Source organism: Hyaena hyaena, unplaced genomic scaffold, assembly GCF_003009895.1.
Source record: "Hyaena hyaena isolate Hyena2069 unplaced genomic scaffold, ASM300989v1 scaffold_60, whole genome shotgun sequence".
In the NCBI taxonomy this organism is placed as follows: domain Eukaryota; kingdom Metazoa; phylum Chordata; class Mammalia; order Carnivora; family Hyaenidae; genus Hyaena; species Hyaena hyaena.
This window is the reverse complement of record NW_024080692.1, coordinates 1,721,311-1,745,553: the sequence shown is the minus strand read 5'-3', so window position 1 is coordinate 1,745,553 and position 24,243 is coordinate 1,721,311. Positions and strand designations below refer to the sequence as shown.

Here is a 24,243-nt window from a genome sequence, read left to right as displayed (position 1 = left end):
AGTTCTGCAATTTGTTATCATGTCCTTGGACACATTGTTTAACCACCTATATTCTTAGATGTGGCTTCTTGAATTGTAAAATGGCACAAAAATACTTGCTTTAGAGGTCTGTAGGAAAGAAAAATGATAGAATATGCATGAAGTGTTTTGTATGTGCCTGGGCCATTGATGTGCTTAATAAGCATTAGCACTTATAATTTATATGGATGATATATTTGTTTTAAGAAATTAATGAAAACCATACATTACAATAATTGTAAATGGCCAAAGTTTAGCAATGATAATTTCCATTCCAAAGTATAAGTTCCATTTCCTTCCTTATCTTTCTTCTTTCCTTAGGCAGCTGAGGGAGCTCTTAGTTCTAACCTCCATCCAGGCTCATTCCACACCAGGCCAAATGGATCCACCATCTTCTTGTCTCACATTGTCAACAAGCTCTTCCACCTAAAGAAATGGAGGGAAGATGGAATGGGTACACCCATTGTCTTAGTTCAGACTGCTATAACAACAATACCAGTGGCTCAACCAACAGACCTCTATCTCTCACAGTTCTGGAGCTGGAAGTTCAAGATTAAAGTATCAACAGATCCAGTGACTGGTGAGAGCTCACTTTCTAGTTTGCGGAAGGCTATATTCTTATTATCTCTTCACATGAAAGAAAGCAGAGAAAGGAAACAAACTCTCTCCAGCCTTTTCTTATTAGAGCTCCAATTTCATCATGAGGTGTCCACCCTTATGACCTAATTACTTTCCATAGGCCCCCATCTCCAAATACCATCACCTGGGGTATTGGGTTTCAATATGTGAACTTTGACAGTTAGTCCATAGCACTTATCCAGGATCGAAGGTTGGAACATTCTGTTGTGGTCTGCTCAGTAGAAGCTCACCGAGGGAGCTCACAGTGCACCGTTTCGGGAACTCTGGGCATGGATATGGGACACCATTTTCTTTCGGGCTGGTGAATGATCAGCTTTCCAGTGTCTCCCTGCTGATCTGGGAAAAGGGGTAGAAGGGCAGAGAAACTGGGGCAGGGGGCAAGTATCCTCTTCCTTTTTTTCCCTGTCTGTGACCTCTGAGGTGCTGAGGGCCACTTCTCTACCTCACAAACACAGAGAACTCCCAGGATTCTCTGCAGGCCTCTCTGTGGTCCATTAGGGTCATGTGCATTTACCTTCATCATTGCATAACAGTCACTCCTACCATCTGATTTCCTTAGAAGAAAATACTTCTATCTAGACAATATTTGGGCTATGCTTTCAAAAACAGTTTTTTCAAGCTTCAAAATTTGGTCAACAGTCAGGCATATTAGAATTGTTTCCATATTTCTCTCTGCTACCAGAAGACATTCTGATTGTCACTTAGCCACCCCCTTGATTAAATCAAAGACAGCAGCTGAGTGATGGCTTTTCCTCCTGCCCTTCCTTGCCCACCTGAATCTGCGTACTCTCTGTCTCTGTCTCTCTGTCTGTCTGTCTTTCTGTTTCTCTCTCAAGGGAGAGGTAGTGATAATTTTCAAACGTTGGACATTAGGTCAATTTCAGTTGCTCTTTTCAATTCGTAGCAAACTTAGCAGGGGCATTGGGAAATTATGGGTCATTATAGTCTGAATGGAAAGCCCCAGGTCAAGGGCAGCAACTTGTCTTCAGTTTAAAAGCCAATGTGCCCTTAAGACAACTCTGAAATGCATTTTGAAATTGTTCCCATCAATGTGTTTTGGAAAGAATTCAGGCTGCTTGCAACAGAGAGCCTATTGATACCATGCCATTCACCAAAGATACACAGCAGAAGTTGCGACTGCAAACATACTTCCTGGTGGTTAGGTACTTGTGGTCCAGATGGGCTTTCTGAGGTGGTGGCTGTGAGGACAGACATTTTCCAAGTACTCTGTATGATAAGACCTCATGGTTATTGAGTATGTACCATCTTATAAGCTCTACCCTTAGCCCTTCACATGTACTATTCCATTCAACCTGCATGGAAACACTACGACTTGTGCACTATTATAATCCCCACTTTACAGCTGCAGAAACTGAGACACAGAAAGTTTCATTAACTTGCTCACAGACATACAGGTGGGAAGAAAGGAGACTGGGATTTGACGAGGGCACACTGACTTTGGAGCTCACGCTCCTGGCCGTTGTGTGAAAATATTTTGCCTTGCTTGGCTTTGGAGGCAACACTTCTTTAGAAGCCAACATTTAACTGCAGGCTGGAAGCTTCACCAAAATAACAGAGAGCAATTTGAGAGCCTTTGAAATCACCCAGCAGCTTCCAGACATTTCCTCTGTCACCCTCTTTCTCATAATGTCCCCACAATGATGTCACTGATGGCAGAGAGTAGCAGACCAAGAGCAGCGCCAAGACTGAGGGCTGGATTTTGCTACTTGGCCCTTGATCCCAGGGCTTCTAGACCCAGCATGTTCTCTCTGAGCTCCTGGGCCAGTCTTCAGAGTTACAGCCAGGTTGATGGAACCAGAGATCCTCACACTATTCCCTCCGAAAAGCCAAAAAAAACTATATAAAAACTCTTTCTACACTACTACTAGGTGGGGGAGGATGTCATTTGGCCTTTAGCATATAATCACTGTTCCCCAAAATGGGGAAAAAGTCAGCCTATTGCACCTCAAGTAAGATTATTGGCATGGAGGCTTCATGGTTTGAGGAGAGCCTTGAAGACAAATGGCTATGCTTCATTTATTTTCTATTAGGACTTCTCCAAATCCTTGTAACAGGATATCCTCTGACTCTTGGAAGGTGGACAGAGAAGGGGAACAAGTAGAACAAAAGTTTTGACCTCTTTGAAGACAAACATACAAAGGATTGGTACCAAAGTACAGAGTCAGAAGGAGACATTTTCTCCAATCAGCTGAAGACCAGCTGTACCTCTGTCTCTAGGAGCTGACAATCTATAAAACATTCTTATCCTGAGCAGGCCACATTTCAAAGAAATCTACCTTTGTTGACGGTAACACAGAAAGGCTGACTTTATTTTGTACTGGTGTGTGCTTGATTTTGGACACCAATAAATCCTGGATTCACTTTAAGTAGCCCCAAATGTCATGAACATTCTGGGCGGAGAACGGTGAAAATTGCCCAGTAGTCATAGACACACCTCCACCAACCAGATAATGTGAAGCAATTCCAGCTAAATGATTAGTATGTAATAATTTCTATGTGCTTGGCAGGGAGAAAATGCCAAAGAGGCCAACAGATTTGACCTTAAATTTCAGCCATTTGGTAAATAGAATTCCGTGAAGTTTCATGTAATTTTCAGAGTTTGAGGATGGCATTTCTGTTCAGAGGGCAGCCAAATGATGAGCCCAAACAACTCGTTTTGGCCAAATGAGTCAACTCTGCAATAAACAATCTGGCAGGTTCTTTTTTAAGTTAAGGGGATTTTTAAAAGCACAGCAACATTTTCCTCACTTTTATGAAACACTGCCCCATGTTTCCAGGCAGAAAAGCAAAAACTTTCAAAAGGTCATGTAATGTCATTTCAGCGATGTAGAAATAAGAAGAAAACCAACTAACAAGCAAAAAGCATATATCTGATAACGATCTTTGGCAGCATGTCTTGAAGCAGAAAATATAAGTATGCATGCGTATATATGTAATGGTAAGAGGATTTCACCTTGAAACCTCATAGCTCTAATTCCATAATAAAGACCACTTGTTTGTCTCAGGCTAGATTAGCCTCTGAGCTGGGTTATACAGGAAATCAAATCCTGTTTCATTATAGGAGGCGTTGCCAATATCCTCCTTGAGTACAGGTTTGAGCAGATGTGGTAAGAGGCAAATAAAGCCTTTTCCTTGTCCCAGGCAGGAGGAATTGGTACACACAAACACAGACTGGGATCCTGAAGTTCTCCCATAAGGGTTCGGGAGAAACCCCTCCCTCCACACAATCATGGCTGGTCTCATTGGGGACATTGAATTCTTCTGACTTCTGCCAAGCAGTGCTCCTCAACTGGGGGTGTTATTCTCTCTAGGGGACATTTCAAAATGTCTGGAGATATTTTGGGTTGTCCTACTAGGATCGAGCTCCAGTGGCATCAGATAAACAAAGTACATCAAAGTAGTGTTACGATGTCTCAAGAAATTATCATTGGAACCACAGCCTACAAAAGTCAAGCTACGCCCTGAGTGCCAAACCTAAACAGGATGACTGATTGCTAAAATAAAAGACTTAAATAAGACTCAGAAACTGTTAAGATAATAATCAAAATGTCTAAGATTAAATGAAGATCACTGGCCACACCAAGAATCAGGAAAAGTACAGCTTGAATGAAAAAAGGTAATCAGCTGACACCAAGAGAGACACAGATATTGGAATCATCTGACAAAGATTTTAAGGAGTTGTTATAAAAATGGTTTAAGGAACAATTACAAATTTTCCCGGAACAAATGATAAATCAAAACTATTGACAAAGAAGTAGAAGTTATTGAAAAGAACCAAGTTGAAATTATAGAACCAAAAGATACAATAACAGAAACAAGAAAGCAAACAAACACCTAACTGGCTGGGCTCAATAATAGGGCAGAGGTAATAGAAAATAAAATTGATGAAACTTAGGACCAATTAATATAATTTACTCAATATGAAAAACAGGAAATGGCCTGGAAAAATATAAACAGAGCCTCAAGGAACTGTGGGATAATAACAAAAATTCCAAAATTCATATTACCAGAGTCCCAGAAGGAGAGTAGAAAATGAGTTGGAATGAAAGAGTATTTAAAAAGAATAATGGCTGAAAATTTCTCAACTTTGATGTAGGACATAAATCTACAGACTTAAGAAATTGAAAAGTTCTCTAAATATGATAAGCTCAAAGAAATCCATGCCACAACATATCATAATTAAATGTCTAAAAACTAAAGACGAGGTCATTAAAGCAATAGAGCAACTGGAGAGAAGCAATGATAAAGGAACACAAATTCAAATAAAAACATATTTTTTAATCTGAAACCATAAAGGCCAGAGGAAGTTGCACATTTTTCTTCCTTTTTTTAATAGATTTTTTATTTTTTAAAATGTATTTAAAATGTTTATTTATTTATTTTTGAGGAAGAGAGAGTGAGCACACAAGTGGGGGAGGGGCAGAGAGAGAGGGAGACACAGAATATGAAGCAGGATCCAGGCTCTGAGCTGTCAGCACAGAGCCCGATGCGGGTCTTGAACCCACAAACCATGAGATCATGATCTGAGCCAGATTCAGATGCTTAACTAACTGGGCCACCCAGATGTCCCACACATTTTTCAAGAAAGAAAAATAAAACCTGTCGATGGTAAATTCTACATCTTACAAAAGTCTTCAGGAATGAAAGGGGAATAAAGACCTTCTCAGATCAAGAAAACTCAGATGAAGGAAAACAAAAGACTTTTATTGCTAGCAGTCTTGCCTTTACAAAATGGCTAAAGGAAATATAGCTGACCCTTGAAAACACCAGTTTGAGCTGCCCAGGTTCACTTATATGTAGATTTTTTTTTAAGAGTTGACAGCAAAAGCCACAGAATGTTATTTTGCAACTGCTCACCTGAGTCTCCACAGGGCCAGATCAAAGGTGACTGGTGCCGAGGCCCTGTCTGCCGGCCCCTGAGTGCACAGGGAGGCTGACCAAGGCTGTCAGCAGCCCCTGGGGGCTCCAGGTCCAGAGCTACACTTTTCCCTGTGTGCCAACAGGGTGGGTGAGTGGGGTGCTCAGGGCTGGCAAGAGGGAGGCTAAGCTGAGCAGAGGAATAGCTCAGAGGGCATGGACCACAGTAGGTAGGGAGTCCCTGATTCTTCTGCCCCTTATCTTCCATGCACTAGCTTGGGGAAGCTGGTCAGGGGAAGCTTGGAGCTTCAGGCCCCACCTGGGCTGGGCATGGGCCCTTCCCCATGTGGTGCCCTGCCTGGCTTTGTGGCCTCCTGAAAACTTAAGCACTCACAAATGGCCACAGCTATGGGCTGGTGGTATACTTGTAGGCAGATATGGCAACTGTTCTATACCTCTGCACTACTACGGCCACCTGTGGGTCCAACCAACATCTGATACTGCTGAGCTGGAGCCAACAGGAGAGGAACATCCCCATCCTGGGCCCAGGCCCACCGCTGCTGCTGTCTTTCACTGGCCCAGCCTATCTATACATAGATTTTTTTTTTCAATAAATATATGAACAGTACTATAAATGTATGTTCTCTTCCTTATGATTTTCTTAATAATATTTCCCCCTCTAGCCTGCTTTATTATAAGAGCACAATATATAACATATACATAATACTTGTTAATTGGCAGTTATGTTATTGGTAAGGCTTCCAGTCAACAGTAGGTTATTAGCAGCTAAGTTATTGAAGAGGTGAAAGCTATATGCAGATGCGTGGGGCCTCAGCATTGTTCAAGGGCCTATGGTAATTCAAACTGAAAGATGATGATAAAGGAGGGAAACTTGAAGCATTGGAAAGGATAAAAGAGCAATGTGAGAGCAAAAGTATGGTACAGACAGTAGACTAACTCTTCTCATGAGCTTTGTAAATCATATTTAAGGAGTAGAACAAAAGTTACAACACCATCTGATGTTCAAGAGTGTGATATTTAAAAGCAGGAAAAGTAAAGGAACTAAAATGGAAGCAAAGAGTCCACACGTCATTTGAAATGTTAATGACAATAGACTCTAATAAGTCATGTATGTATATTATCATACCAAGAGCAACCATTAAGAAAACTATACAAACAGATACACTCAAAACCACTATAATTCAATCAAGATAGAATACTAAAAACATACACAATAATACACCGGAAGGCAAGAAAGGAGGAACAGAGGTGCAAGAAATAGAGGACACAAAAAGTAACAAATAATTTAATGATAGACAACTACCCTAAATGTAAATGGTCTAAATATACCAATTAAAAAGCAGAGATTGGCACAGTGAGCTCAAACAAACAAACAAACAAACAAACAAACAAAACCCCCCAGCCACAACCCATCTATACTATTTACAAGAAACTCACTTTAGGGGTGCCTGGCCTGCTCCGTTGAGGGGTGTGTGGCTCTTAATCTCAGGGTCATGAACTGGAGCCCTGTGATGAGTGTAGAGATAATTTAAATAAATAAAAACTTTTACAAAATTCACTTTAATTTCAACAAAATTGGTAGCTCGTCAGTAAAAGGACCAAAAATATATACCATGTAAGCATTAAATTAAAAAACAAGGAGCAGTAATATTAATATCAGATAAGGTAGACCTTATAAGAGCAAAAAATAGTATTAGAAACAAAGAAAGACATTACATAATGATAATTCCTAAACACCAGGAAGACATAGCATTCCTAATTTCTTGTTTTGTACATCCCAAACAAGAGTATCAGATACATAACAGCAAAATCTGATAGACCTGAAAAGAAAAGTACACAGATCCATAATTATTATTAGGGATGTTAACACCCCCTTTCAGCAAATCATGTAATTATTAAATAGAAGATTAGCAAATCACAGTGCTGGTTATGTATATGGCTGTACATGACTTATACGTATTTCTCTATAGACTTCCAAACAAGATAACCAGAGCTTAACCAAGGGTCCCCTTACAGTGAATTTCCCAAGAAAGCATAAATTCACATGAGAATTTTAAAAGATTGAAATTAGAATGTGCCGGTGGTCAGCACTGAATATGTTTCTTAAGTATGTTAATTAATTTAGGATGTAAAAATCTGTTGGAAGTATCTGAGTTTTCTTATGAGAAGTCTGATTAACATGGTGTTTGCAAAATACATCAACTCTAACACCGAGTCTGAAAAAGGCATTTCTTCCTTTCCTCCCTCCCTCCCTCCCTCCCTCCCTCCCTTCCTTCCTTCCTCCCTCCCTCCCTCCCTCCCTTCTTCCCTCCCTCCTTTAGAAAGAAAAATTCTTTCTAAGATTTTACTTACTTACCTATTTGTTTGTTTATTTATTTATTTATTTTTTGAAGAGATGGGGAAAGGGCAGAAAGAGAGGGAGAGAGGGAGCCTTAAGCAGGTTCCACGCCCAGCATGGAGCCCAATGTGAGGCTCAGTCTCATGACTGTGAGATCATGACCTGAGCCACCCAGGCGTCTCTGAAAAAGGCATTTCTATGTAGTTAGTTTTTCTTTAATAACTTCATCAGACCTCATATAATCAAGTGACACACAAACTAACTCAAGCAAGAAAAATTCACCTGAAATTTCTAGAACTTGGGTACAGAACAAAGCAATTCAAAAGACAGTGAGAGCTCACTGGCTTGATTGAAAGACTTGTATTCTAGTACCTGCTCCCCTATTAGCAGCTCTGTGATTTGGGGTAAATCCTTTCACCTCTCTGAGCTTTAATTTTCTCATCTGAAAGATGAACAGGTTGAATTAACTGACCTCAAAAGGTTCTTTCCTGTTCTGAACTTTTAAAACAAATGTGTCAGTTTCTTGCTTGTAAACAGGAAGAGTTCTTTGGCCTCTGGATTGAAAATGCATCTTCAAAACTGCCGACAGAGAACTTTGCTCCTTTGAGTGAGTCTGAGAAGATCAGCACAAAGCACTGCATTCTGCTATGAAAACAAACCTGGGGGCCAAAGAGTAAGGTGAGCCTGAAGAAGGTTTCCCAGTGCAATAGGGGCAGAGTGGTGGGCCAGGAAAGTTCTACTAGACTAAAAAAAAAAAAAAAAAAAAAAAAAAAAAAAGACTCCTCTGCCTTTCAGAGTTGACTTGGTTTGGTAGCTGGAAACACACATGTTCTCACCAAAGAGACTTCAGAAGGGGTCTTCAATGAACGTTGTAGTTTTTAAAAAGCAGAGTAGTTACAGTGACCTCTAAGAAAAACAAATGTTCTGAGATGTGGTATAAATAACCCAATGGGTAAAATGCTTCATTCTAACTCAGTTCTTAGCTGCATGTACAGCAAGTAGACAAAGGCTCCTAGGGATGCAAAATGCACCGAAAATCAGAGCCTACTTCCCCGCTACCTTGGCTCCAACTGGACATCATGCATCTGTTATTTACTTATTTCCAGAATCACTTCCCTTTTACTGGGGAGAGTCCTTTAGAAGTCAGTGAAGTGATACCGAGTCAAAGGCAGCAGGGGTTTTAGGAAAACACAAATAGCTCTAGGTGACAAGGGTGGTGATAATCGGGAAAACCACGAGCTCAAGACCCCATAGGTAGATATTAAGAATACCACAATACCAGAATTGATCCTTGCAAACAAATCTTTATTAGCATCTGGGATTTACTTACAACCGTGAATAGTTCTGAGGTCCCAGAGGTGTACCAGACAACCCCTGGCTCCATCGGGTAGGAGTTCCAGCAAGAAAAGGTAGCCTGCTCAGATGGGGATTTAAGGATGGGACTATTTACTGAAGAGTGGGCAAAGTTAAGGGAGGCTACAAGATGTGTGGAGGTATATCAGCTTTCAAGGGAATGAGCCATCTCAAACTGGCTCTGAGCAAAGTTAAGAGGCAAGGGGAATGCAGACAAGTTCTACTGACCTTGAAGCTTAACATGACTGTGAGTTGTTCGTATTTTGTTTGTTTAGCACTTGCAGCTGGAGGGGCCTCTCTCTTGTGCCAGAATGAAACCATACTTCTCAACCTTTTCACTGTGACCTCAAGAATGCTGAGCTCTGCCATCCCATTTCCTTCTCACCACTGTGCTACCTGTAACCAACACAGTGGAGCATCTTCCAGCACCGTGGGGCTCTAGTTGGCTTCATGGAATGAGTAGGTGTGTATCTGTGAGGCCTTGGGGCTTCCCTCCAGTGTCTTCAGGGCCCAGCCTTGGTCAATTACTCTTTTAGCTCAGGGTATGTCCTGATTTTCGGAAGCAAGACAATCACCACTCTAGGTACTGCAAGTCCCATTTCACCCTGGAGGTAACTAACACCCCAGTGAGGCTGATAGCCACCAGCCCAAGGTCACACAGTAGACTCAAGCCCAGCTTGAGCCCCTGCTTTTTGGACCTCATCATTTTATGACTGGCCTAGGAATGGGTTATAATCTCTACAAGGCAACACCATTATCCATCCTGGTAGCCATGGCTACTTTGCTCAGTGAGATCGCTTTAATCCTTATCTTCTCCTACATGATATCTGGAGTTTTCCCATGATTCAGTCAGTGCATTTATCTTGAGCTCAATCTTCTGTATATTTGGAATGACAGGAAATGTGCAGGATAATTTAGGTTCCATTAGTGGGTTATGCGTACCTCTATTATGGTACTTATCACATCATGCTAAATTTTTTTTGTTTAGGTATCTGTCTCTGTGTCACTTTTTTTTGTTTAGATATAGCCCAGGACCTGGGCTATATCTTATTCATCTTAGTGTTCCAGCTTCTCCACAGAACCAAGCAGCTGAACACTTTGAACATAGTAAGTTTTTAATGAATGAGCTGGCTTTACAGTAAGGCTCATTAGACACCTATGCCTGGATATATATATATTCATGTATTTGACAACTATTTCTTAAGTTTTTACTGTGTGTCCAGCACTATGCTGAGCTCTAAGAATCCAAAAACACCATCTTTGAACCCAGGGAGATAACAGTTTGTTAAAGAGATTCATTTATAATTGCTATGGAGTAAGTGTTTTGCTTCTCCAACATTTTTATGTTGAAATATTAACTTTCAAGGTGATGGTATTAGGAGGTGAGACCCTAGGGAGGTGATTAGACCTTTAGAGCGGAGCCCTCATGAATGAGATTATTCCCTTTACATAGGAGTCCCCACAGGGATCCCTCACCCCATCCCACATGTGAAGATGTAGCAAGAAGGTGACTGTCTATGAACCTGGAAGCTCTCATGAGATACTGCATCTCCCGGCACCTTGACCTTGCACTTTCCAGACTCCAGAACTGGGGGAAATAAGTTTTTGCTGTTTATAAGCTACCAAGTCTATGGTATTTTCGTTATAGAATCCTGAATGGACTAAGACACTAATAATCATCATGAAATTTGCAGAGAGGCATAAGGTATTAAGAAGACTAGAGGGAGACATTTAATATGGCCTGGTTGAGGAGATGTTCAGGGAAGGGTTCCTAGAGAAGGAAATTGCTGAGCTGAACTTTTTAGACGATGGTATCTAGTAAAGTCTGGAATATGACATAGCCAAGTGTGGTTGGAGGAAATGTGAAACCAAAATGAGGCTGGAGAGAATACCAAGTTGGGGATAAGAGGAAAACTAGGTAGAAGACAGTTACCACAGTACTGGAAAGAGATTGGGAAAACTTGAACTAGGGCAGCTGTAGACAGAATGGAAAGAAGAAGACTGACTTGTGCTTGATTTGGGAGATGAACTTGGCAGGATATGGAAATGAGGGAGACAGAGGAGACAAGGAAGACTCCCAGGTGGACCATGGGGCCATCCACCTAAGACAGAGAATAGAGACAGAAGGTCAGGTTTGGGGAACAATGGTGAGTTCATTTTAGATATCTTGAGTTTGAGGTGCATCTGACTCATTCAGAAAATAGCCAACATGTAGTGAAAGATCTATTTGAAACTTTGCAAGGATAGGGAGAGGCCTGGGAATACATATATAAAACTTGTGGTTATCCACTGGAAAGTAGTGGCAGACACCATGATCTGTGGTGGGGAGTATCACCAGGGTGAGTGTGTAGGGAGATGGACAGAGGGCTGGGGCAGGTCCCTGGGAAACACCAACACATAAGGAGCTGGCAAAGATAGAGGAGCTCACAAAAAAGACTGGGTAGAACAGTCGGGGCATTTTGGAGGTGCTAGGGGGACAGCCCTGCTCATGTGTGGCTTCCTAGGGCCAGCTTCCCTGACCTCAGGCCACTCCAGGTCCTGTGCTATTATCCTCCATGGAAGTTACCATAACTATAAATTAATACTCAATTGTATTATTCTTTAATGTTCACATCCCCTACTAGAATAAAGACTCCATGAGGTCAGGGATTGGATTCCCCCCCCCCAATTCCCCAGGGTATCCACAGAGCCTAGTAAGTACCTGGCAATTAGCAGTTGCTCAATAAATATTTGTGTCACTAAAGACTGGTGTTCCAAACTCCCAGAGGGTAGAGAGTTTCAAAGAATGTTGCTTTTAGTGGTCAAGTTATCTGCTCAATTCAAAGGATAAAATATGTTTATTTTATATTTTTAGTACTTCCTATAAAAATGCATATTTCTGTCAGTTTTCTATTCAGTTAGGAAACAATTCTCTACTGCTTCTCCTGGATATGATGTGAAGCCTCAAGATACTTGGAAAATGGAGAAAGGCAGGGTAACAGAAGATTGTTTATAATATCATGTAGCTAAATGGTAACACTGCTGTTATTCCCCAAAGCTCTACCTGTTCGCAGAGCAGGAGATGGATGGCCAAAGTGCCTCATGAAAATTTATCTGGCTATTTAACCACAGGTACAAGTTATTATGTGAACATGTTCACAAGGTAGATTTTCCTTTCAACAACATTTTTGTGGAAAATTTTCTAAGAAACTATGCTGAATTAAAAAGTTATATATCTTCTATATAGAAGTCCTCATATATATCATTCAGTGCCAAACATTGAGCAGCTTACAAACAAATTTAAATAACTGTATCAATATTGATGAAAGGCTTTATGTTTGGGCACTGAGGTTAATGCAGGGGGGAAAATCCTGGTGTTAAAAGGGCACCCTCCCTTTTGGGTATACATATTCCAGACAGTTGCATCTTTGTCTTCCTCTCTTTTCCTCAAATCCTCACACATCTGCAGATCTTTGCTTGAGATTTTTGTATAAGGGGATAAGTCCCCTAAATCCATGATCACGGGCACCGTGAAAACACCCCAGGAGACACAGCACAATAACTTATATGTGCACCAAGTTTCAAAACTGATCTGATCCTTTCCTGAGAACTTTCCCATGGGAGAGAGACAGGAATAAAAGGGCTTCAGCAGGGAGTGGAGAAACATTTGCAAAGGAAGTCTGAGGTTCTGCAGAGCAAACACTGTTTCTTTGTGGTCAGGCACACTGGTTAGAGTGCAGAATGCAGCTCTGTCTCTTACTACTTTTCAAGCATCCTTGCTTCAATTTCCTCAGCTGAGGATGGGGTTCCTAATAGTGAGAGGTTCATCATAGTACTTACTTCATAGTGGTGCTTAGACTGTTAAATGAGCTAACATGTGTGAAGCACTCAGAACAAGGCCTGTCACATGTTAAGTATTGGCAAAGCATTAACTGCTTCTGTTATTTGCAATTATTATTATTATTTTTTTTGGAGAGAGAGAGTGAGCGAGCAGGTGAGGGGCAGTGAGAGAGGCAGACAGAGGATCTGAAGCAGGCTCTGTGCTAACAACAACGGCTAGACGTGGGGCTCAAACTCATGAAGTGCAAGGTTACAGTCTGAGTGGAAGGAAGTTGGACCCTCATGCTCAACTGACTGAGCCAGGGATGCCCCTGTTATTTGCAATTTTAACCCAGGCCATGGGGTTGTGTGCACAGAGTTTGATGTCACCATTTGCCAGATCATCCTCTCCCTTGGCAGCACTTACAATGAAGACCCTCTATTGCTGGCTCAGGTTTGCTCTCCCCACCTCCGGCCACCATCTACCACCCTTTCTGATATCTGGGGTCTGATGACTCTTAGGAGGTGGGTCTGTTTTTGTTTTGCGCTCCATGTGCAGCCTGGAGTTCTTTCTCCCAGTACTTGCAAGCCCTGATTAAATCATCCAACAGCACCAACTCCAGACTTAGGAACGGCATTGGGAGCCCTTCCCTTGGGGATTTGCTCAGAACCCTCTGAGTCAGTTGCCCAGGGAAACAAGGTGGTGATGTCACAAGGTATCACACTTCTAGCACTTTCTCAGGGTCCTTCTGTTGAGCCTGAGCACTGCCCGGTTCTGCCAACTCTGCCTGGCCTAAACACATTCTAGTCCTCTCTAAGGCAATGCAGAGACCCTCACTCTCTCCCGGCAATGTCTAAACTCAGGTATGTTGGGGTCATGGCTACACACTTCTTCCTGTGCTTCTTTGGCCATGCTCTCAGAGCACAAAAATACCCATGCAAATAAATTATTTAGGGCAGCCCTGGGTAACCTTTGGTTCTCTAGGACATAGATATAAAACTAAAAAAAAAAAAAAAAAAAGAAGAAGAAAAAAAAGCCTTGGGGCTGTTCCCTGGAAGAGCAAAGTATGTTGCAGGTTTTATAGGGTCCCAGAGTCCTCAGGAGCAAGATTTCAACATCCTTTCCCTTTCTACTTCCTTCCTTCTCCCTCTGTGCCATAAACATGCCCGTAATCTCTCTTCTCTGCATCGACCTGATCCTCCCTCATCTGTCAAGAAGTATTATCCCAACCTTCTGGTTCTGTCCAAATGACAAGGAAAGAAAAGAAAATATGGCCAGGACAATATTAGTTTATTGGTGTTTCACAATAAAGCCATTTAACCCCCACCCCACCCAAACAGTGCAAAGTGCAGCTCTGGCCTTCCTCCTTGCCTAAGAATTTATGCAAATCTGAGGATTACTTGTAGTTATCTAAAGGAAAGGATCTGAAAGCCAGCAATAATCCTGTCTCCCAAGTTTATCAGGGAGGGAGCCTATGAGAGAAGCAAAATTCAGCCTTGTTGGAACTCCCAATCCCAGAGGGGTGTATTTTACAGCTCTCTGGCATGCCACAGGACTCGAACTGTGACCCACAGAAGGAGAAGGACACCAGAGAACAGCTACCTGAGACATTCACAGCTCCGTGGTCAGAGTTGGCCATGAGGAAGACTCGTACGTGCATATACCACTTCCTTGTTTGGAGCTGGTATATTTTTCTCAATTACTACATCTCACAGCAAGGAGGGGACCATCGGAAATCCAAAATCTTTCTAAATGGAGGACAGTGGAAATACTTGACGTTCCTAAATCTGGTAAGTCTCTATGACCATACCAGGAAGCGATCTGTTTGTCTATAATATCAGTGGTTTTACACATATCACCTTTGAATTTTATTAAATACAAAATCCCATTCTTTGTCTTCCTTCTTCATCGTTTGGAAGTTTTGGCTTTCTTTTTCCCTTGACAATTTGCTGTGAGAAACCTAATTCGGTGGCTACATTTTGAGCTAATCATTAAACGCTCTTTCAAGGAGGATCCTATCTTGGAGGAGTTCTCAGATGAGCTCAAATGGAAAGACTAAATGAATGGCTTCACCAGGGGACTGACTACAAACACAGGCAGGATTTTGAACTTTGCTTGGGGAAATCTGTGAGGGAAGGCAGAGTGGCGTATGTTGTGTGGGAAGCATAATTTCCAATGGGGGGAATGATGCCATTTCCCAGCACAGACTAAAAGATTTGTCTAAGAAAAGCAAACAAGTTTTGCCATGTTCAGATACCACTTCAATTTTTTTATAGGCTCAGGCTCCATCTTAAAGGATAAATCACCCAACCAAATGGCAAATGCACATTTTCAACTATTTACAAACCAATCCAATGACTTGATTCCTTCTTGTCTCTCTAGCCCAGCTGACCGCATTCTGATGAATGAAGTGTGAATGAATGGGAGAAAAATCGATTTAACAAGAAAAATTTTTTGGGAAGATGTAAAAGTAGTTTCAGACTTAAAAGTTAAAAATAGCACATCCTTTGGGGATGCTAATGAATGTTTGAGATTTTTAACTGAAATGTAGGGTGTGGTAAAAAACTCTGATTTCAGAAACTGGGCAAAATATTCCAATTCTTTGGAATCACGATCCTAAGCAGAACTTATGCGTGGTCAGGACACGTGACACTATAAGGAGAGGAAATTCAGAAGGTCCAAAGCAAAGAGGCCTGGACGCTTTTCTTCTTCTCTGGCCATTTGCTGGCTTTTGATTCAAACCCTGGTAGCTCCAGTGTCTCTTGAAATTATCAAGATGACTGCTTGTTTCAATCATAGGATTTTATGAAACAAACACACACATAGAAAACAACAAAGAGATGCTTTTGTGGAACTAGAGTAACCCAGTGAAAACCTCTGCTCTGTGCATCCATTGGCTTTGTATTAATATTGGTCAACTAAAAGACAGGGGTGTCTGTAGTCAGGAAGGATGGTGGGATCTAACCCAAGTTCTAGCATGGAGGCCCCACCTCACACTAAGTATCACCTACTCCCACAAACCAGCTCCCTGACTTCTCCATTTTAACTCCGTTCCGTGACCCAGAGCTCTCTTATTTCCAAGTATGGAAAAAGCCACTTACCTTGTCAAAGACACTATTATTTCCTAGTTTTAATCCCCTTTCCGCTTCCTCAACTAATCAGCCAACAAATCCTATCTTTCTCCTTTTGTTAGACTCCTTACTTCTCCCCCAGTCTTACTATCCCTCTTATTACAGGCTCTTATTAATTTGTGCCTGGGCGACGAGATTATCTCTGTATTGGCCTCTCATTAACAATTCACCCACCTACCACTCAGATTCCAGATTAATCTTCCCAAAGCACTGTTTTTGGTTTGGTTTTGTTACACACATCATGAGCCTGCTTGAGAAATGTGGCCTGCTACCAAAGAAAACATAGCGGCTCCCTCCTACCTCATGGAACCAATTACAAATTCTGACTTAAGACCTCACCTACCTACCCAGCTTTCAGGTCCCCTTCTCCCCAGAAAAGCTGGTCTTTTCTCCAAGAAAGCCTGTGTCTTCTCCAGCATTGGTCCCTATGCTTCTTGCTGTCACTGCTCTGCCTGTATTTACACCTCCTTGAATGAAAGGTCTACCAGCCTCTCCACCATTTTGTTGTTTTCATAGCCCCTTTGATATCCCATGTTTTCCTTCTGAGTTTTTTTTTAAAAACTCTTTTTAATATTTATTTTATTTATTTTGAGAGAGAGAGAGAGTATGTGTGAGCAGAGGAGGGGCAGAGATGGAGAGAGAGAATCCCAAGCAGGCTCCATGCCATCAGGGCAGAGCCTGATGTGGGGGTTGAACTCACAAACCATGAGATTATAACTGGAGCCTAAGTGAAGAGTCAGAAGCTTAACTGACCAAGCTACCCAGGCACCCCTTTCCCTGAGTTTTTATGACATCTCTCAGTCTCTGCTTACTTATGTATACTATTATTTTCTTATTTCCACCCACATGTGAGTCTTAAGATTCCAATCAAATCACAAATGGCTCTAAAACAGGAGCTTTGTCTTCTAACATTCTGATTCTACATTGGACTTGCTACAATGGCTGGCATGGAGTACCCCTGAGTACTGAGTGACTTGGTATGTTGACTGCACTTGACCTTCAGCGTTTTCTACCTTCCTGAGCAATATTATCTTTTGTGACATCTTCTGGCCTTTGAAAAGAGCAGAGAGGGGCTCACTTACAGCTGCTTCCTTTCCGGGTTCTGTTAGGTGTCACTGAAAGTATGACTTAATGCAAAATTTTTCAGTTGGTGAAGATGAGTTGACTGTGGTTGGCTGTGTTTCAGAGTTTCGATTTAAAGAATAGATTTCATGTATGTTACTTATGGTGAGATACTGGGCTTTAACATTGCTCTGCTTTTGAGGCCTCCTGGGCTGATAAATGGTTGTGTTTCTTAATGATTAATTGGTGTTAACTAGGGATTCATTAATGATTAGCTAACGGTTGTGTTTATAAAGTCATAGAAGTCTCATAACCTCCTCTAACACTCTTCAGTTTATTTTATGTGAGCCTGTTGAAATCCGTACCCTATCCTGCTTTCCAGGAAATTTACACCCCCCTCCCTTGAATTCAAACAGCCTCAATTTTTACTTGGCCGAGTATCAGTGATGCTTCCTTTCAGAAGAGCACAATCCACTTGAGTGCAGGTCAAAATTCTGAGCGTCCCCATTTCCTCTTGAAGTATCCCAGGGCATTCCAAAGGGAGATACACAGGCTTGGTGGCGGGGGATGGGGTGGGGTGGGGTGTTGCTAAGTGTTGGTCACAGCGACCTAGTCCTGCCTGGTGCTTAAGGAGAGTAAAGAAAGGAGAGAGGAGCTGGGAGTTTTTGCCTCATGAGGGGTCCAGCCATCCCAGGGAAGAGGCAGCCAATTCTCTGTTGGGAAGGAGAGGGTGTGTAGCCTGGTGGTCATAAGCATGAGCTCTAGGGTCATGGGTCCCTAGGATGGTACCTCAGCCTCACACCCTCCTGGCTCTGGGACACTGGGTGAGGTATTTCTTTGTGTTTTGAGTTCCCAAAGCTGCCAAATAGAAATAAAGGTAGTGCATCGTCACAGAGCGACTGTAAGGGATGCATGGCTCCCTGTGCCAGAAGCACTCAGAATGCTGTAGGCACCAGATGATGAAAAGAGAAGTAGGAGGTGGGGATGAACTTCTAGTTCTCTTGTCTTTGAATAGAGGTCATGCAGAGGGAAAGGAGGTTTGGAGGGACATTGGTCCCCCCACGGCACCATGGTCATGGCTCCAGACAAGTGTCGCCCACCCGCCTCACTGCTCAGGTATCTCCCTCTGTGGGTTGCAGGCTCTGGCTTCCCAGCCGGAGGATGGTCACTGAGAGCCCCCACTTTCCCTGCAGGTGCAGCCTTCAGGCTCTGGGGCCATCCTGGGAGTAGATTTTGCAGCCTCAAGCAGGGAGCAGGCTGAATAAGGAAGCCCCTGAAGCTGGGCCTGGGGACAAGGCAGTGCCGCGGACATTATCGTGGTGCCCATGTTGGCTCTGGCTTCCAGTGCCTGAGCCCTCCACACATTTCCTCTCTTCTCTAGCCACTCCATTGCCATCCAGGGACTGTCTTACCTCAGGGAACATAAGCTGGGAGGTGGGGACGGAGGGGACTTTTAGCTGTGATTTAGCTTGCTGACTTTATACAGTTTGCTGGGCTTTCCTCTTTTGAAAAGTAAAGTTCCTTCTGACACCCTGGTAGAGGTGGCGCCACATAACTGGGATCTCCAAGGGAGATTCTGGGCGGGGGCCTCCCTGTTTCACCAACAGACACGACCTTTCCCTCCATTTGTCATAAAGTTGCGAAAGCCTCAGGCAGCCCTGACTTCATTCTCTTCGAGCCGTAACCATGACAACAGGAACCCCATCACTTGGGTCCTCAGGAGTGGCAAAGCAGGGCCGGGGGAAGAGAAAGCCTTGAGGACCCTCCATTGGTCCAAACCCTAAAGCAGCTCAAACAATGAGGAGACAGGGACCCATTTATGTTCTGGCACCCACTTCAGTACTTGGGGCCAACCTTGAATTTCCATCCTCTGGTTAACCTCTTAATCTGTGGAACTCTGAAGCTCAACAGAGTCAGAAATACACTTAACTGTCCATTCACAAAGATGTTTGAGGCCACCGTTGTTAGCTCTCAGGTGGCTGAAAGGAAGAGAACCAATGGCAGGGATCTGTCACCACCAGCATCCCAAATAAAATAGCTGTTGAGGTGCCTGGGGGCACTTAACTGACTAAATGTCCATTTTTAGCTGGGGTCATGATCTCGCGGTTTGTGGGTTCGAGCCCCACATCAGGCTCTGTGCTGACAGCTCAGAGCCTGGAGCCTGTTTCACATTCTGTGTCTCCCTCCCTCTCTGTTCCTCTCCTGCTCACACTGTATCTCTCTCTGTCTCAAAAAAATAAATAAACATTTAAAAAATAAAATAAAATAGCTGTAACTTACTGAGCAACCGTGACATTTTTGTAAGTTCTTTACACACAGGCGAGAGGTCAGGTGGCCTGGGCGTTGAATGCTGGCTCTGCCGTTCACTTGCTGTGTGATCTTGCATGAGTTACCTAGCTTCTCTGAGCCCCAGTTTCCTCATAGGTAGTGGGTACTGTGGTGTGGCCCCCAGGATCTCCCCATCTCCCGAGCATCGAGGTACTCATTCCCCAGTTCCTGGGAAGAGTGTTGGCTGTTGATGCCTCACATCTGGGGACCTGTCCTAGAATTGCCCTTTAGCAGATGGGAGCTGCCTAGACGAGGCTCAGGGCCCTCCCTGGAGTTGCTGCATCCAGTGACTGGTTGATTTGTGGTGTGGAGGCCGGGCTCTGGGAACGCCCTGAAGAGCCAGCTCCGATCCAGAGCTCTTTTGGGGACCAGATGATTTCATGCCAATGCACTGCTCTTCCTCTTTTGTTGCTCAATCCTGCTGTCCCCCCTCTTCCCTCCCACGCACAGTTGTTCTGGGGGTACCCCTCAATGAACACTCTGCTGGCAGATCTAAGCATCTGCTCCTTTCCCAGGGAAACTGACCTACATAATGTAAAATAGAAAATGTACAGGAAAGACTCCTCCTCTCTGCTTCTTCCTAATAATGACACATTAGCACAGGGCCTGCCCTGGCTTGTACTACATCGAATACAGGATATGGCACCTAACAGGCTCTCTGTGAATGTTGGTGGCATGAATAGATGACCAGAGCATGGGTCTAACTGGTAAGACTCACTCTCTAGGGCCCCCCACCCCACCTTTAAGGTAGTCCCTCCACATCCATCCCACTGTTTCTCTGAACCCAGTTATCATCAGTGTGCAACACTGACTCGGCATTCTTAGAATTCTTCTAACCCGCCCACCAGTGCTCTTGGTTTCTTCTCTTGTTTTTCCCCTCTTGTTGACAGCTGATATTCTTCATTTCTCCTATGTCTTTTTTTCTTATCTCATTCTCTTCTCTTAGTGTTTTGCTGAAGCTAACTGCATACGAACGATGTTTGAAACAGTGTATTGTTGTGTATACTACAGATATACTTTAGCTAAGGCTTCTTCTACCTGTCCCCAAACACTACTACGCTCATCACCGCAGTTATAGAAAATACTCACCACAGTTAGACCCCACTTGCTGTTTTATTCTGGAATAGTCTCCCACTGTTAAGTCTTGCATCATTTGGAAGGCGAGACCTAAGAAAGTCCCAGCCCGTTCAAGTCAGGCACAGAGCTGGGCTGGGCGTTGGATGACTTGACTCATCCAATGAGCGTTGTAATGTCTGGTTCAGAAAAACTTGTGGAATCTCCCTCTCTGGAATTATTTTTTTAAATAGAGGAAATTCTCATTTCCTGAGATAGTTGAAGACGGTTCTGACTTAAAGGCAAAGAAATGAACTTAATGACTTAGAAAGGCTCAGTTTCCATAATTTCAAGATTTTTGTGAATTTTGTGAAGGCACATGAATATAAAAACGAAATCTCCTCTAGCTATGGTTTCTTAAATTGCACTAGTTATAAAAAATGTAATTCAGCCTTCCCAGGTGGTAAATTTGTTAGCTAGCAGAAAAAAAAAAAAAGAAGCCAGCTAACAAACTTAGACCTGCAACATTTCAGAAAAAAGGCACAAAGAACAAAGAGACTTAGAGAACTGGTCAAAAAGATAAATCACAGAGCAGTACCTCTGAGGTAAACCCTGGTCAGAAGATACCATTAGCTTTGCCTTCCTGGGTGGCCAAAACAGTTGAGAAATGTAAATGACAGTAGGGCATCTGGGTGGCTCAGTGGATTAAGCGTCTGACTTTAGCTCAGGTCATGATCTCCCGGTCTGTGAGTTGGAGCCCTGTGTTGGGCTCTATGCTGATAGCTTGGCGCTTGGAGCCTGCTTCCAATTCTCTGTCTCCCTCTCTCTCTCTGCCCCTCCCTTGCTGTCTCTCTCAAAAATAAACATTAAAATTAAAAAAAAAAAAGCGTAAATGACAGTGATTTCGCTGTAAGATTCTTAAAAGAAGGTCCATCATCGCTACCTTGTTTTAATGCTCCTGTGTTGGCCTGTTCTGACCGCCATAACAAAGTACCCCAGGCTGGTGGCTTAAACAGCAGAAATTTATCTTCTCCCAGTTCCAGAGACTAAAAGTCCAAGATCAAGGTATCAGCAGTGGTGGTTTTTCCTGAGGCCCCTTTCTCAGCCCGCTGACACCGGCCCATCTTCTCCCTGTGTCTTCACTCAGCCATGCCTCACTCTGGCTGTCGACTGTGTCCTAGTCTCCTCTTGGAACCACATCAGTCATATTGGATTAGGACTCACCCTTAGTGTCCTCATTTTAGATGGCTTATTTCTGTCAAGACCGTATCTCCAAATACAGCCACTTCCTGAGGTACTGAGGGCTGTAACTTCAACATGAATTTGAGTGGGGGGGGGACATCATTCAGTCCCTAATAGCTACCATGTTCTCCCTTGACTGTTCTTTCTATACTTGTTTGATAACCATCTCATAGTATTGTCCTTAGGGACTGAGCAGACCCTTGTCGCGTTGGGTGAGCAGATCGAGGCCTGTTCTTGAGGGCCACCAAGAAGTCTCCCCATTGAATGAGCTTGTGGCGCCTCCCTCTCCTCACCCTCCAGCTCAGCTGGCTCCTCTCTGTGCTCTTCTGGCTTATTCATTTCTGTTAGCAACATCTTAGCCTCTCTCTCCCAAGCTCCTTTGCGAGGGCTCCACAAATATTCCTTGTTGATACAGACGATGGCATATGCCAATGCAGATGAAGATCGGTGGCCACAAGGCTGCTGTACGCACGCAGCTGGCACCATCACAGTGTGGCATATATATGGGAGCTGGGGGATGGAGGTGGAGAAGCGATTGGCGAGTTTGCGGCTGGGAGAAAAGTTTTATTGATAAAGGAGAAGCCAGGGAGGCTCTGAGTAATGCGTTCTTTTCCCCCAATCCAATTTCCACATTTTTGACTGGGAAAGCAAGAGCGGGTTCGGACCAGCTTGACTCATGGGGACTCTAGGACGCTCTTGCTAAGGAAAGCGGTCACATGGACCTCACATGCTGGGTGGAGGCGGCCTCTCTCCAAACAGAAAACCTGGCAGACTCTCCGAGCTCAGTACGTGATTAATTGTTATGTTGATAGAAGAGTGTGGGCCTCTTCACCAGGGCCCAGGCCCCATGCCTGCCCTTCCTTACTAAAGCAGCTGCCTGCTGTGGCCTAAACAGCTGGAAGTGAAACCAGGGGTGAGGTGAGGGCTGCTGGAAGGGTGGGCGTGGGGAGGGGTGGAGGAGGCGACTTCCTCTAACATGCATGTGCTCCAAATTCTACAGCCTGAGGGTTGAATGTCAAAAGTAGATGACGAGTATTGGGGTGGCCACCGGTTTATGACATTGAAACTGTTTCCCACCCCTCCCTGGAACCACCCTTCTGGCTCAAAGTTTCCTCCTCCCTTCTGGGACCATGGGGCTCCTATATGTTCTGTCTTCTACCATCAGGTCATTCTTTGCTACTTTGGTGACCCTCTGGCCCCTGTGCCATGAGGCCATTGCCCCAGCATTTGCTTTCCATCTCTCTCCCTCTCTTCCTCTCTCCCTCCCCCTTCCATCCCACCCCTCTTGGGAAGGCCAAATCCAAATGTCCAAATGGAAATTCTTCTAGGCAAGTGGTTCTCAACCTTATCTGTCCTAATTAGAATCACTTGGGAGACTTTTTAAAAATCCTGAAGCCTAGGCAACAACCCCAGAAAATGAGAATCTCTGAGGGAATAGGGTGGAAATCAGACATCAGTATTTTTCAAAGTCATTTTTAATTCTTCCACCTGGAGATAATTGTCTTTCTTCTGACCTCTGATAGTGCTTTAACCTAAACTGTTCTTAGAAACCTTTTTTAAAAAGTCTGACTCAAGAACCAGACTCTGGGTTTCAAATCCCCATTTATCAACCGTGAGACTTAGGGCAAGTTTGTTCATGCCTCTATGCCTCAGTTTCCTCATGTGTAAAATGGGTTGGGAGAGAGCATTAATAATAGGACTTACCTCATTAGGTTATTATGAGAAATTAAAAGCCTTGATCAGTGCCTCACACATAACATCAGTGAAAGTCTTCTATTATAGCTTTGAGGAGTCAGTAGGATTTGTAAGTGATAAATTTATGTCTAACCCAGTGAGTGTTTCCAGAACTTTAGCACATATAAGGATCACCTGGAGAGTTTGCTAATGAGTTCCTGGACCCTACTCCCAGGGATTCTGACTCCATAGACTGGGGTGGGGCTGAGGTCTGCATTTCTCACAAGTTTTCGGGTGACATCAGTGCTGCTGGCCTGAGGACCCAGCCTGGCATATCTCTGGCCTAATTCACCTCTGTATCCTCTCCCACCTCCTCCTTTAGGCCAAAGGGTGACAGGAGGTCAACTCTGCTAGAACTTTCCTAGAGTTCAGACCTCAGAGTTCATTCCCTAACAGCATCGATCCATCCAGAGTACAATGCCCTGGGGTCCAGACCTTGCCTGACTCATACTTTCAGAGAGGAGTCCAGACCTCCCTTTTTGTACCAACCCAGTGCTTTTAAGGAATAGGATGGGGTCTAAAGCAAGCATAACTCAAAACCACCCCCAACTCTGTATTGCGACCCATGAGACCTTAAATCAGGAGCCATAGGTTTGTGCCAAACAGTAAGAATGGGCAAAGTTTGCCCTTATCTGGTCTTACTTCTC

At 43.5% G+C, this 24,243-nt stretch overlaps 1 protein-coding gene across 3 annotated transcripts in view; it reads left to right on the top strand.

Annotated features, from left to right (window-relative positions):
• Positions 1-8,552: 8,552 nt before the first annotated feature.
• Positions 8,553-24,243, top strand: part of LOC120231679 (androgen dependent TFPI regulating protein) — a 74,845-nt gene continuing 59,154 nt past the window's right edge. Inside the window, exons 1-2 of one of the 3 annotated variants that reach the window (XM_039231875.1) lie at positions 8,553-8,572; positions 14,582-14,836. In XM_039231875.1, coding sequence (XP_039087806.1) covers positions 14,591-14,836 — 246 coding nt within the window. In that variant the 5' untranslated portion in view covers positions 8,553-8,572; positions 14,582-14,590. Of the gene's footprint in view, positions 8,573-13,801; positions 13,910-14,581; positions 14,837-24,243 lie in introns of those variants that run through there. The other 2 variants (XM_039231877.1, XM_039231874.1) reach the window with 2 other exon arrangements.